This window comes from Somniosus microcephalus, chromosome 2 (genome assembly GCF_052327205.1).
Source record: "Somniosus microcephalus isolate GS21.2 chromosome 2, FLI_Smic_1.0, whole genome shotgun sequence".
NCBI lineage: Eukaryota > Metazoa > Chordata > Chondrichthyes > Squaliformes > Somniosidae > Somniosus > Somniosus microcephalus.
Window position 1 is genome coordinate 385415852 of NC_140988.1, and position 13014 is coordinate 385428865.

General features: G+C 54.0%; 1 protein-coding gene across 1 annotated transcript in view; it reads right to left on the minus strand.

Moving 5' to 3' along the window:
• The window catches only part of LOC147123835 (uncharacterized), a 57528-nt gene that overhangs the window by 24365 nt on the left and 20149 nt on the right, over nt 1–13014 (minus strand). The window contains exon 6 of the mRNA XM_085976360.1: nt 10365–10537. Within this exon, the coding sequence (XP_085832486.1) occupies nt 10365–10537 (173 nt within the window). The remainder of the gene's footprint in view (nt 1–10364; nt 10538–13014) is intronic.

The following is a 13014-nucleotide window of genomic DNA, read 5'->3' on the forward strand; positions in this document are numbered from 1 at the left end:
TAAGGTCAACTCCTCCCATCCCCCAACTTAGGGTCAACCCCTCCCATCGCCAAACTTAGGGTCAACTCCTCCCATCGCCCAACTTAGGGTCAACTCCTCCCATCGCCCAACGTAGGGTCAAAGCCTCCCATCCCCCAACTTAGGGTCAACTCCTCCCATCCACCAACTTAGGGTCAACTCCTCCCATTCCCCAACTTAGGGTCAACTCCTCCCATCCCCCACCTTAGGGTAAACTCTTCCCATCCCCCAACTTAGGGTCAACTACTCACTTCGCCCAACTTATGGTCAACTCCTCCCATTCCCCAAGTTAGGGTCAACTCCTTCCATCGCCCAACTTAGGGTCAACTCCTCCCATCCCCGAACTTAGGGTCAACTCCTCCCATTGCCCCAACTTAGGGTCAACTCCTCCGATCCCCCAACTTAGTGTCAACTCCTCCCATCGCCCAACTTAGGGTCAACTCCTCCCATCGCCCAACTGAGGGTCAACTCCTCCCATCACCCAACTTAGGGTCAACTCCTCCCATCGCCCAACTTAGGGTCAACTCCTCCCATCGCCCAACTTAGGGTCAACTCCTCCCATCGCCCAGCTTATGGTCAACTCCTCCCATTGCCCAACTTAGGGTCAACTCCTCCCATCAACCAACTTAGGGTCAACTCCTCCCATCGCCCAACTTAAGGTCAACTGCTCCCATCCCCCAACTTAGGGTCAACTCCTCCCATCGCCCAACTTAGGGTCAACTCCTCCCATCGCCCAACTTAGGGTCAACTCCTCCCATCCCCCAACTTAGGGTCAACTCCTCCCTTCGCCCAACTTAGGGTCAACTCCTCCCATCGCCCAACTTAGGGTCAACTCCTCCCATCGCCCAACTTAAGGTCAACTGCTCCCATCCCCCAACTTAGGGTCAACTCCTCCCATCGCCCAACTTAAGGTCAACTGCTCCCATCCCCCAACTTAGGGTCAACTCCTCCCTTCGCCCAACTTAGAGTCAACTCCTCCCATCGCCCAACTTAGGGTCAACTCCTCCCTTCGCCCAACTTAGGGTCAACTCCTCCCATCGCCCAACTTAGGATCAACTCCTCCCATCGCCCAACTTAGGGTCAACTCCTCCCATCCCCCAACTTAGGGTCAACTCCTCCCATCCCCCAACTTAGGGTCAACTCCTCCCATCGCCCCAACTTAGGGTCAACTCCTCCCATCCCCCAACTTAGGGTCAGCTCCTCCCATCGCCCCAACTTAGGGTCAACTACTCCCATCCCCCAACTTAGGGTCAGCTCCTCCCATCGCCCCAACTTAGGGTCAACTCCTCCCATCGCCCCAACTTAGGGTCAACTCCTCCCATCCCCCAACTTAGGGTCAACTCCTCCCATCGCCCCAACTTAGGGTCAACTCCTCCCATCGCCCCAACTTAGGGTCAACTCCTCCCATCGCCCCAACTTAGGGTCAACTCCTCCCATCGCCCCAACTTAGGGTCAACTCCTCCCATCGCCCAACTTAGGGTCAACTCCTCCCATCCCCCAACTTAGGGTCAAATCCTCCCATCGCCCCAACTTAGGGTCAACTCCTCCCATTCCCCAACTTAGGGTCAACTCTTCCCATTCCCCAGCTAAGGGTCAACTCCTCCCATCCCCCAACTTAGGGTCAACTCCTCCCATCGCCCCAACTTAGGGTCAACTCCTCCCATTCCCCAACTTAGGGTCAACTCTTCCCATTCCCCAGCTTAGGGTCAACTCCTCCCATCGCCCAACTTAGGGTCAACTCCTCCCATCGCCCAAACTTAGGGTCAACTCCTCCCATCCCCCAACTTAGGGTCAACTCCTCCTATCGCCCAACTTAGGGTCAACTCCTCCCATCGCCCAACTTAGGGTCAACTCCTCCCATCCCCCAACTTAGGGTTAACTCCGCCCATCGCCCAACTTAGGGTCAACTCCTCCCATCCCCCAACTTAGGGTCAACTCCTCCCATCCCCCAACTTAGGGTCAACTCCTCCCATCCCCCAACTTAGGGTCAACTCCTCCCATCGCCCAACTTAGGGTCAACTCCTCCCATCGCCCAACTTAGGGTCAACTCCTCCGATCGCCCAACTTAGGGTCAACTACTCCCATCCCCCAACTTAGGGTCAACTCCTCCGATCGCCCAACTTAGGGTCAACTCCTCCCATCCCCCAACTTAGGGTCAACTCCTCCCATCCCCCAACATAGGGTCAACTCCTCCCATCCCCCCAACTTACGGTCAACTCCTCCCATCCCCCAACTTCGGGTCAACTCCTCCCATCGCCCAACTTAGGGTCAACTCCTCCTATCCCCCAACTTAGGGTCAACTCCTCCCATCCCCCAACTTAGGGTCAAATCCTCCCATTGCCCCAACTTAGGGTCAACTCCTCCCATTGCCCAACTTAGGGTCAACTCCTCCCATCGCCCAACTTAGGGTCAACTCCTCCCATCGCCCAACTTAGGGTCAACTCCTCCTATCCCCCAACTTAGGGTCAACTCCTCCCATCGCCCCAACTTAGGGTCAACTCCCCCCGTCCCCCAACTTAGGGTCAACACCTCCCATTGCCCCAACCTAGGGTCAACTCCGCCCACTGCCCAACTTAGGGTCAACTCCTCCCATCGCCCAACTTAGGGTCTACTCCTCCCATCGCCCAACTTAAGGTCAACTCCTCCCATCCCCCAACTTAGGGTCAACTCCTCCCATAGCCAAACTTAGGGTCAACTCCTCCCATCGCCCAACTTAGGGTCAACTCCTCCCATCGCCCAACATAGGGTCAACTCCTCCCATCCACCAACTTAGGGTCAACTCCTCCCATCCACCAACTTAGGGTCAACTCCTCCCATAGCCAAACTTAGGGTCAACTCCTCCCATCGCCCAACTTAGGGTCAACTCCTCCCATTGCCCAACTTCGGGTCAACTCCTCCCATCCCCCAACTTAGGGTCAACTCCTCCCATCCCCCAACTTAGGGTCAACTCCTCCCATCCACCAACTTAGGGTCAACTCCTCCCATCCCCCAACATAGGGTCAACTCCTCCCATCCCACAACTTATGGTCAACTCCTCCCATCCCCCAACTTAGGGTCAACGTATCCCATCGCCCAACTTAGAGTCAACTCCTCCCATCCCCCACCTTAGGGTAAACTCTTCCCATCCCCCAACTTAGGGTCAACTACTCACTTCGCCCAACTTATGGTCAACTCCTCCCATTCCCCAAGTTAGGGTCAACTCCTTCCATCGCCCAACTTAGGGTCAACTCCTCCCATCGCCGAACCTACGGTCAACTCCTCCCATCGCCCCAACTTAGGGTCAACTCCTCCCATCGCCGAACCTACGGTCAACTCCTCCCATCCCCCAACTTAGGGTCAACTCCTCCCATCGCCGAACCTACGGTCAACTCATCCCATCGCCCCAACTTAGGGTCAACTCCTCCCATCGCCCAACTGAGGGTCAACTCCTCCCATCGCCCAACTTAGGGTCAACTCCTCCCATCCCCCAACTTAGGGTCAACTCATCCCATCGCCCCAACTTAGGGTCAACTCCTCCCATCGCCCAACTGAGGGTCAACTCCTCCCATCACCCAACTTAGGGTCAACTCCTCCCATCGCCCAACTTAGGGTCAACTCCTCCCATCGCCCAACTTAGGGTCAACTCCTCCCATCGCCCAGCTTATGGTCAACTCCTCCCATTGCCCAACTTAGGGTCAACTCCTCCCATCAACCAACTTAGGGTCAACTCCTCCCATCGCCCAACTTAAGGTCAACTGCTCCCATCGCCCAACTTAGGGTCAACTCCTCCCATCGCCCAACTTAGGGTCAACTCCTCCCATCGCCCCAACTTAGGGTCAACTCCTCCCATCCCCCAACTTAGGGTCAACTCCTCCCATCGCCCAACTTAGGGTCAACTCCTCCCTTCGCCCAACTTAGGGTCAACTCCTCCCATCGCCCAACTTAGGGTCAACTCCTCCCATCGCCCAACTTAGGGTCAACTCCTCCCATCGCCCCAACTTAGGGTCAACTCCTCCCATCCCCCAACTTAGGGTCAACTCCTCCCATCCCCCAACTTAGGGTCAACTCCTCCCATCCCCCAACTTAGGGTCAACTCCTCCCATCGCCCCAACTTAGGGTCAACTCCTCCCATCCCCCAACTTAGGGTCAGCTCCTCCCATCGCCCAACTTAGGGTCAACTCCTCCCATCCCCCAACTTAGGGTCAAATCCTCCCATCGCCCAACTTAGGGTCAACTCCTCCCATCCCCCAACTTAGGGTCAGCTCCTCCCATCGCCCAACTTAGGGTCAACACCTCCCATCGCCCAACTTAGGGTCAACTCCTCCGATCGCCCAACTTAGGGTCAACTCCTCCCATCCCCCAACTTAGGGTCAGCTCCTCCCATCGCCCAACTTAGGGTCAACTCCTCCCATTCCCCAACTTAGGGTCAGCTCCTCCCATCGCCCAACTTAGGGTCAACTCCTCCCATCCCCCAACTTAGGGTCAACTCCTCCCATCCCCCAACTTAGGGTCAGCTCCTCCCATCGCCCAACTTAGGGTCAACTCCTCCCATCCCCCAACTTAGGGTCAACTCCTCCCATCGCCCCAACTTAGGGTCAACTCCTCCCATTCCCCAACTTAGGGTCAACTCTTCCCATTCCCCAGCTTAGGGTCAACTCCTCCCATCGCCCAACTTAGGGTCAAATCCTCCCATTGCCCCAACTTAGGGTCAACTCCTCCCATCCCCCAACTTAGGGTCAAATCCTCCCATTGCCCCAACTTAGGGTCAACTCCTCCCATCGCCCAACTTAGGGTCAACTCCTCCTATCCCCCAACTTAGGGTCAACTCCTCCCATCGCCCAACTTAGGGTCAACTCCTCCCATCGCCCAACTTAGGGTCAACTCCTCCTATCCCCCAACTTAGGGTCAACTCCTCCCATCGCCCCAACTTATGATCATCTCCTCCCATCCCCCAACTTAGGGTCAACTCCCCCCATCCCCCAACTTAGGGTCAAATCCTCCCATCGCCCCAACTTAGGGTCAACTCCTCCCATTCCCCAACTTAGGGTCAACTCTTCCCATTCCCCAGCTAAGGGTCAACTCCTCCCATCCCCCAACTTAGGGTCAACTCCTCCCATCGCCCCAACTTAGGGTCAACTCCTCCCATTCCCCAACTTAGGGTCAACTCTTCCCATTCCCCAGCTTAGGGTCAACTCCTCCCATCGCCCAACTTAGGGTCAACTCCTCCCATCGCCCAAACTTAGGGTCAACTCCTCCCATCCCCCAACTTAGGGTCAACTCCTCCCATCGCCAAACTTAGGGTCAACTCCTCCCATCGCCCAACTTAGGGTCAACTCCTCCCATCGCCCAACATAGGGTCAAAGCCTCCCATCCCCCAACTTAGGGTCAACTCCTCCCATCCACCAACTTAGGGTCAACTCCTCCCATTCCCCAACTTAGGGTCAACTCCTCCCATCCCCCACCTTAGGGTAAACTCTTCCCATCCCCCAACTTAGGGTCAACTACTCACTTCGCCCAACTTATGGTCAACTCCTCCCATTCCCCAAGTTAGGGTCAACTCCTTCCATCGCCCAACTTAGGGTCAACTCCTCCCATCGCCGAACTTAGGGTCAACTCCTCCCATCGCCCAACTTAGGGTCAACTCCTCCCATTCCCCAAGTTATGGTCAACTCCTTCCATCGCCCAACTTAGGGTCAACTCCTTCCATCGCCCAACTTAGGGTCAACTCCTCCCATCGCCCAACTTATGGTCAACTCCTCCCATCGCCCAACTTAGGGTCAACTCCTCCCATCGCCCAACTTAGGGTCAACTCCTCCCATCGCCCCAACTTAGGGTCAACTCCTCCCATCCCCCAACTTAGGGTCAGCTCCTCCCATCGCCCCAACTTAGGGTCAACTCCTCCCATCGCCCCAACTTAGGGTCAACTCCTCCCATCCCCCAACTTAGGGTCAACTCCTCCCATCGCCCCAACTTAGGGTCAACTCCTCCCATCGCCCCAACTTAGGGTCAACTCCTCCCATCGCCCCAACTTAGGGTCAACTCCTCCCATCGCCCCAACTTAGGGTCAACTCCTCCCATCGCCCAACTTAGGGTCAACTCCTCCCATCCCCCAACTTAGGGTCAAATCCTCCCATCGCCCCAACTTAGGGTCAACTCCTCCCATTCCCCAACTTAGGGTCAACTCTTCCCATTCCCCAGCTAAGGGTCAACTCCTCCCATCCCCCAACTTAGGGTCAACTCCTCCCATCGCCCCAACTTAGGGTCAACTCCTCCCATTGCCCCAACCTAGGGTCAACTCCGCCCACTGCCCAACTTAGGGTCAACTCCTCCCATCGCCCAACTTAGGGTCTACTCCTCCCATCGCCCAACTTAAGGTCAACTCCTCCCATCCCCCAACTTAGGGTCAACCCCTCCCATCGCCAAACTTAGGGTCAACTCCTCCCATCGCCCAACTTAGGGTCAACTCCTCCCATCGCCCAACGTAGGGTCAAAGCCTCCCATCCCCCAACTTAGGGTCAACTCCTCCCATCCACCAACTTAGGGTCAACTCCTCCCATTCCCCAACTTAGGGTCAACTCCTCCCATCCCCCACCTTAGGGTAAACTCTTCCCATCCCCCAACTTAGGGTCAACTACTCACTTCGCCCAACTTATGGTCAACTCCTCCCATTCCCCAAGTTAGGGTCAACTCCTTCCATCGCCCAACTTAGGGTCAACTCCTCCCATCCCCGAACTTAGGGTCAACTCCTCCCATTGCCCCAACTTAGGGTCAACTCCTCCGATCCCCCAACTTAGTGTCAACTCCTCCCATCGCCCAACTTAGGGTCAACTCCTCCCATCGCCCAACTGAGGGTCAACTCCTCCCATCACCCAACTTAGGGTCAACTCCTCCCATCGCCCAACTTAGGGTCAACTCCTCCCATCGCCCAACTTAGGGTCAACTCCTCCCATCGCCCAGCTTATGGTCAACTCCTCCCATTGCCCAACTTAGGGTCAACTCCTCCCATCAACCAACTTAGGGTCAACTCCTCCCATCGCCCAACTTAAGGTCAACTGCTCCCATCCCCCAACTTAGGGTCAACTCCTCCCATCGCCCAACTTAGGGTCAACTCCTCCCATCGCCCAACTTAGGGTCAACTCCTCCCATCCCCCAACTTAGGGTCAACTCCTCCCTTCGCCCAACTTAGGGTCAACTCCTCCCATCGCCCAACTTAGGGTCAACTCCTCCCATCGCCCAACTTAAGGTCAACTGCTCCCATCCCCCAACTTAGGGTCAACTCCTCCCATCGCCCAACTTAAGGTCAACTGCTCCCATCCCCCAACTTAGGGTCAACTCCTCCCTTCGCCCAACTTAGAGTCAACTCCTCCCATCGCCCAACTTAGGGTCAACTCCTCCCTTCGCCCAACTTAGGGTCAACTCCTCCCATCGCCCAACTTAGGATCAACTCCTCCCATCGCCCAACTTAGGGTCAACTCCTCCCATCCCCCAACTTAGGGTCAACTCCTCCCATCCCCCAACTTAGGGTCAACTCCTCCCATCGCCCCAACTTAGGGTCAACTCCTCCCATCCCCCAACTTAGGGTCAGCTCCTCCCATCGCCCCAACTTAGGGTCAACTACTCCCATCCCCCAACTTAGGGTCAGCTCCTCCCATCGCCCCAACTTAGGGTCAACTCCTCCCATCGCCCCAACTTAGGGTCAACTCCTCCCATCCCCCAACTTAGGGTCAACTCCTCCCATCGCCCCAACTTAGGGTCAACTCCTCCCATCGCCCCAACTTAGGGTCAACTCCTCCCATCGCCCCAACTTAGGGTCAACTCCTCCCATCGCCCCAACTTAGGGTCAACTCCTCCCATCGCCCAACTTAGGGTCAACTCCTCCCATCCCCCAACTTAGGGTCAAATCCTCCCATCGCCCCAACTTAGGGTCAACTCCTCCCATTCCCCAACTTAGGGTCAACTCTTCCCATTCCCCAGCTAAGGGTCAACTCCTCCCATCCCCCAACTTAGGGTCAACTCCTCCCATCGCCCCAACTTAGGGTCAACTCCTCCCATTCCCCAACTTAGGGTCAACTCTTCCCATTCCCCAGCTTAGGGTCAACTCCTCCCATCGCCCAACTTAGGGTCAACTCCTCCCATCGCCCAAACTTAGGGTCAACTCCTCCCATCCCCCAACTTAGGGTCAACTCCTCCTATCGCCCAACTTAGGGTCAACTCCTCCCATCGCCCAACTTAGGGTCAACTCCTCCCATCCCCCAACTTAGGGTTAACTCCGCCCATCGCCCAACTTAGGGTCAACTCCTCCCATCCCCCAACTTAGGGTCAACTCCTCCCATCCCCCAACTTAGGGTCAACTCCTCCCATCCCCCAACTTAGGGTCAACTCCTCCCATCGCCCAACTTAGGGTCAACTCCTCCCATCGCCCAACTTAGGGTCAACTCCTCCGATCGCCCAACTTAGGGTCAACTACTCCCATCCCCCAACTTAGGGTCAACTCCTCCGATCGCCCAACTTAGGGTCAACTCCTCCCATCCCCCAACTTAGGGTCAACTCCTCCCATCCCCCAACTTAGGGTCAACTCCTCCGATCGCCCAACTTAGGGTCAACTCCTCCCATCCCCCAACTTAGGGTCAACTCCTCCCATCCCCCAACTTAGGGTCAACTCCTCCGATCGCCCAACTTAGGGTCAACTCCTCCCATCCCCCAACTTAGGGTCAACTACTCCCATCCCCCAACTTAGGGTCAACTCCTCCCAACGCCCGAACTTAGCGTCAACTCCTCCCATCCTTACCTGCCCTGGGAGTGTTTGATGGGACAGTGTAGAGGGAGCTTTACTCTGTATCTTACCCGTGCAGTACCTGCCCTGGGAGTGTTTGATGGGACAGTGTAGAGGGAGCTTTACTCTGTATCTAACCCGTGCTGTACCTGCCCTGGGAGTGTTTGATGGGACAGTGTAGAGGGAGCTTTACTCTGTATCTAACCCGTGCTGTACCTGCCCTGGGAGTGTTTGATGGGACAGTGTAGAGGGAGCTTTACTCTGTATCTAACCCGTGCTGTACCTGCCCTGGGAGTGTTTGATGGGACAGTGTAGAGGGAGCTTTACTCTGTATCTAACCCTGTGCTGTACCTGCCCTGGGAGTGTTTGATGGGACAGTGTAGAGGGAGCTTTACTCTGTATCTAACCCGTGCTGTACCTGCCCTGGGAGTGTTTGATGGGACAGTGTAGAGGGAGCTTTACTCTGTATCTAACCCGTGCTGTACCTGCCCTGGGAGTGCTTGATCGGACAGTGGAGAGGGAGCTTTACGCTGTATCTAACCCGTGCTGTACCTGCGCTGGGAGTGTTTGATGGGACAGTGTAGAGGAAGCTTTACTCTGTATCTAACCCGTGCTGTACCTGCCCTGGGAGTGTTTGATGGGACAGTGTAGAGGGAGCTTTACTCTGTATCTGACCTGTGCTGTACCTGCCCTGGGAGTGTTTGATGGGACAGTGTAGAGGGAGCTTTACTCTGTATCTAACCCGTGCTGTACCTGCCCTGGGAGTGTTTGATGGGACAGTGCAGAGGGAGCTTTACTCTGTATCTAACCCGTGCTGTCCCTGCCCTGGGATTGTTTCATGGGGCAGTGTAGAGGGAGCTGTCCTCTGTATCTTCCCCGTGCTGCACCTGTCCTGGGATTGTTTGATGGGACAGTGTAGAGGGAGCTTTAATCTGTATCTACAGCTGTGCTGTACCTGACCCGGGAGTGTTTGATGGGACAGTGTAGAGGGAGCTTTAATCTGTATCTAACCCGTGCTGTACCTGCCCTGGGAGTGTTTGATGGGACAGTGTAGATGGAGCTTTACTCTGTATCTAACCCGTGCTGTACCTGCGCTGGGAGTGTTTGATGGGACAGTGTAGAGGGAGCTTTACTCTGTATCTAACCTGTGCTGTATCGGCCCTGGGAGTGTTTGATGGGACAGTGTAGAGGGAGCTTTACTCTGAATCTGGCCCGTGGTGTACCTGCCCTGGGAGTGTTTGATGGGACAGTGTAGAGGGAGCTTTACTTTGTATTTAACCCATGGTCTACCTGTCCTGGGAGTGTTTGATGGGGACAGTGTAGAGGGAGCTTTACTCTGTATTTAACCCATGGTCTACCTGTCCTGGGAGTGTTTGATGGGGACAGTGTAGAGGGAGCTTTACTCTGTATTTACCCATGGTCTACCTGTCCTGGGAGTGCTCAAAGCTGTTTCAGTGCTTGGAGTAAGCTTCCTGATTGTCCATTGTTGCTATCCGTCATTAGAATGAAAGCAAGGAATGGAAGGACCAGCAGTGATGACATGGGGTTGAAGAGCATCAGATTTGGGAGTGAGTCGGGGATGAGAGATACTCACGTTGAATCCTTTAAAGAAATACACGCAGTGATCCCTTTTGTCAAAGTAGCTGGTGTCGATGGGACCGTCAATCCCTGGAAACCCTTGAGAGATGGGGCGGGGATAGCGATTGCCTTGAGGGTCCTCTGTGTAGACTCTGTCGTTATCATTATCGTAGTGCCAGTACATCGTCCCTACGACCAGACAGAGAGCGCACCGTCAGCACCTCACAGACACCTTCAGTTGGCAAAGGCAGCCTGGGACTGAGCCATACTGAGCCAGCCTCTGCCTTGTTCATGGCGCTACAGCTTATCTCAGTATCCCTTCGGAAGCTCATGGGGTTAAAGGGGCAGCGGCGGCATGGATACGTTGTATAGAATTAGAGTCTGCAGCACCAAAACAGGACATTCAGCCCAACAGCTCTATGCTGGTGTTTATGCCCCTCATGAGCCTCCTCCCAACCCTCTTCATCACCCCCTATCAGTATATCATAGAATGTTACAGACCAGAAGGAGGCCATTCGGCCCATCAAGTCTGCGCCGGCTCTTTCGAAGAGCAATCCAGTTAGTCCCACTCCCCCGCTCTTTCCCCATATCCCTGCAATTTTTTCTCATTCAAGTATTTATCCAATTTCCTTTTGAAAGTTACTGTTGAATCAGTATCCAACTCCCTATCAGGCAGCGCGTTCCAAATCCTAACCACTCATAGCATAAAAATGTTTTTCCTCATGTCGCCTCTGGTTCTTTTGCCAATCACCTTAAACCTGTGCCCTCTCGTTACCGACCCTTCAGCCACTGGAAACAGTTTCTCTTTATTCACTCCATCTAAACCCTTCATGATTTTAAACACCTCTATCAAATCTCCTCTTCGCCTTCTCTGCTCTGAGGAGAACAATCCCAGCTTCTCCAGTCTATCCACGTAGCTGTATTTCCTCATCTCTGGAATGATTCTAGTAAATCTCCTCTGTACCCGCTCCAAGCCTTCATGTCCTTCCTAAAGTGTGGTGCCCAGAATTGGACACAATATTCCAGCTGGGGCCGAACTAGTGTTTATAAAGGTTTAGCACAACTTCCTGCCTTTTGTACTCCATGCCTCTCTCTTTATAAAGCCCAGGATTCCATATGCTTTATTAATTGCTCTGTTAACCTGTCCTGCCACCTTCACAGATTTTTGCACAAACACCCCCAGGTCTCTCTGTTCTTGCACACCCTTTAGAATTGTACCATTAAGTGTGCATCGTCTCTCCTTCTTTCTACCAAAATGTATCACCTCACACTTTCTGCGTAGAATTTCATCTGCCAGGTGTCCGCCATTCCACCAGTCTCTCTCTGTCCTCTTGAAGTCTACTACTATCTTCCTGACTGTTTACTACACTTCCAAGTTTGGTATCATCTGCAAATTTCAAAATTGTGCATAACCATCTATTCCTTTCTCCCTCATGTAGTTATCTAACTTCCCCTTAAATGCATCAAAATTGGAGAAAGAGCAGAGAAGTGGGACTAATTGGATCGCTCCCTCGAAGAGCTGGCACAGGCACGATGGGCCGAATGGCCTCCTTGTGTGCTGTATGATTCGGCGCAGGAGGAAGAATGAGCTCGAGACCCTGGTCCTGATGACTCCTGTGATGGTTGACGGGGACAGTAGCTGCCGCCAACCATGTCGTCCATCACTCCCAGTGTTGAACGTTTGGTGAAGACAAGACTGGGCTCAGCTCTGCCATCTCCAGTGGTATGGAAGCTTTCCATCACTCACTCTATGAAGAGTGAATTCTCGGGGGAAAGGTGCCTGAGGGCTGCTGGTACTTGTGGAACAACAGACGGGCAACAGCCAGAGTGAAAAAAGAAACAGAAAGGTTGGCAGAGCTGGTGAGCCGAGGAATAAGACATTGAGGAGTGAAGGTGGAGCTTCAACACTGGGACCGATGGGTGATGTGGTTATTGGCGACTACTATTATAGCTGATCTGCTTCTGACGGAAGGGGCTCAGCAATACTGCGGGGCTGCTGCTGCTGATGTTACACCCCACTTGTAATACAAGCAAATTGTCTGCGTCCGTTGGGATTGTGTAAAACGGGAGTGAATGGGAAGGGGTTTGGTCCATTGGGATTGCATACAACGGGAGTGAATAGGAAGGGGTTTGGTCCATTGGGATTGTGTACAATGAGGGTGAATGGGAAGAGGTTCGGTCCATTGGTATTCTATACAATGGGAGTGAATGGGAAGGGGTTTGGTCCATTGGGATTGTGTACAACAGGAGTGAATGGGACGGGGTTTGGTCCATTGGGGTTGTGTACAATGGGAGTGAATGGGAAGGGGTTTGGTCCATTGGGATTGTGTACAATGAGGGTGAATGGGAAGAGGTTCGGTCCATTGGGATTGTGTACAATGGGAGTGAATGGGAAGAGGTTTGGTCCATTTGGATTCTGTAAAATGGGAGTGAACAGGAAGAGATTTGGTCCATTGGGATTCTATACAGTGGGAGTGAATGGGAAGGGGTTTGATCCATTGGGATTCTGTGCAGTGGGAGTGAATGGGAAAAGGTTTGGGTCCATTGGGATTCTATATAATGGGAGTGAATAGGAAGGGGTTTGGGTCCATTGGGATTCTGTAAACTGGGAGTGAATGGGAAGGGGTTTGGGTCCATTGGGATTCTATAAACTGGGAGTGAATGGG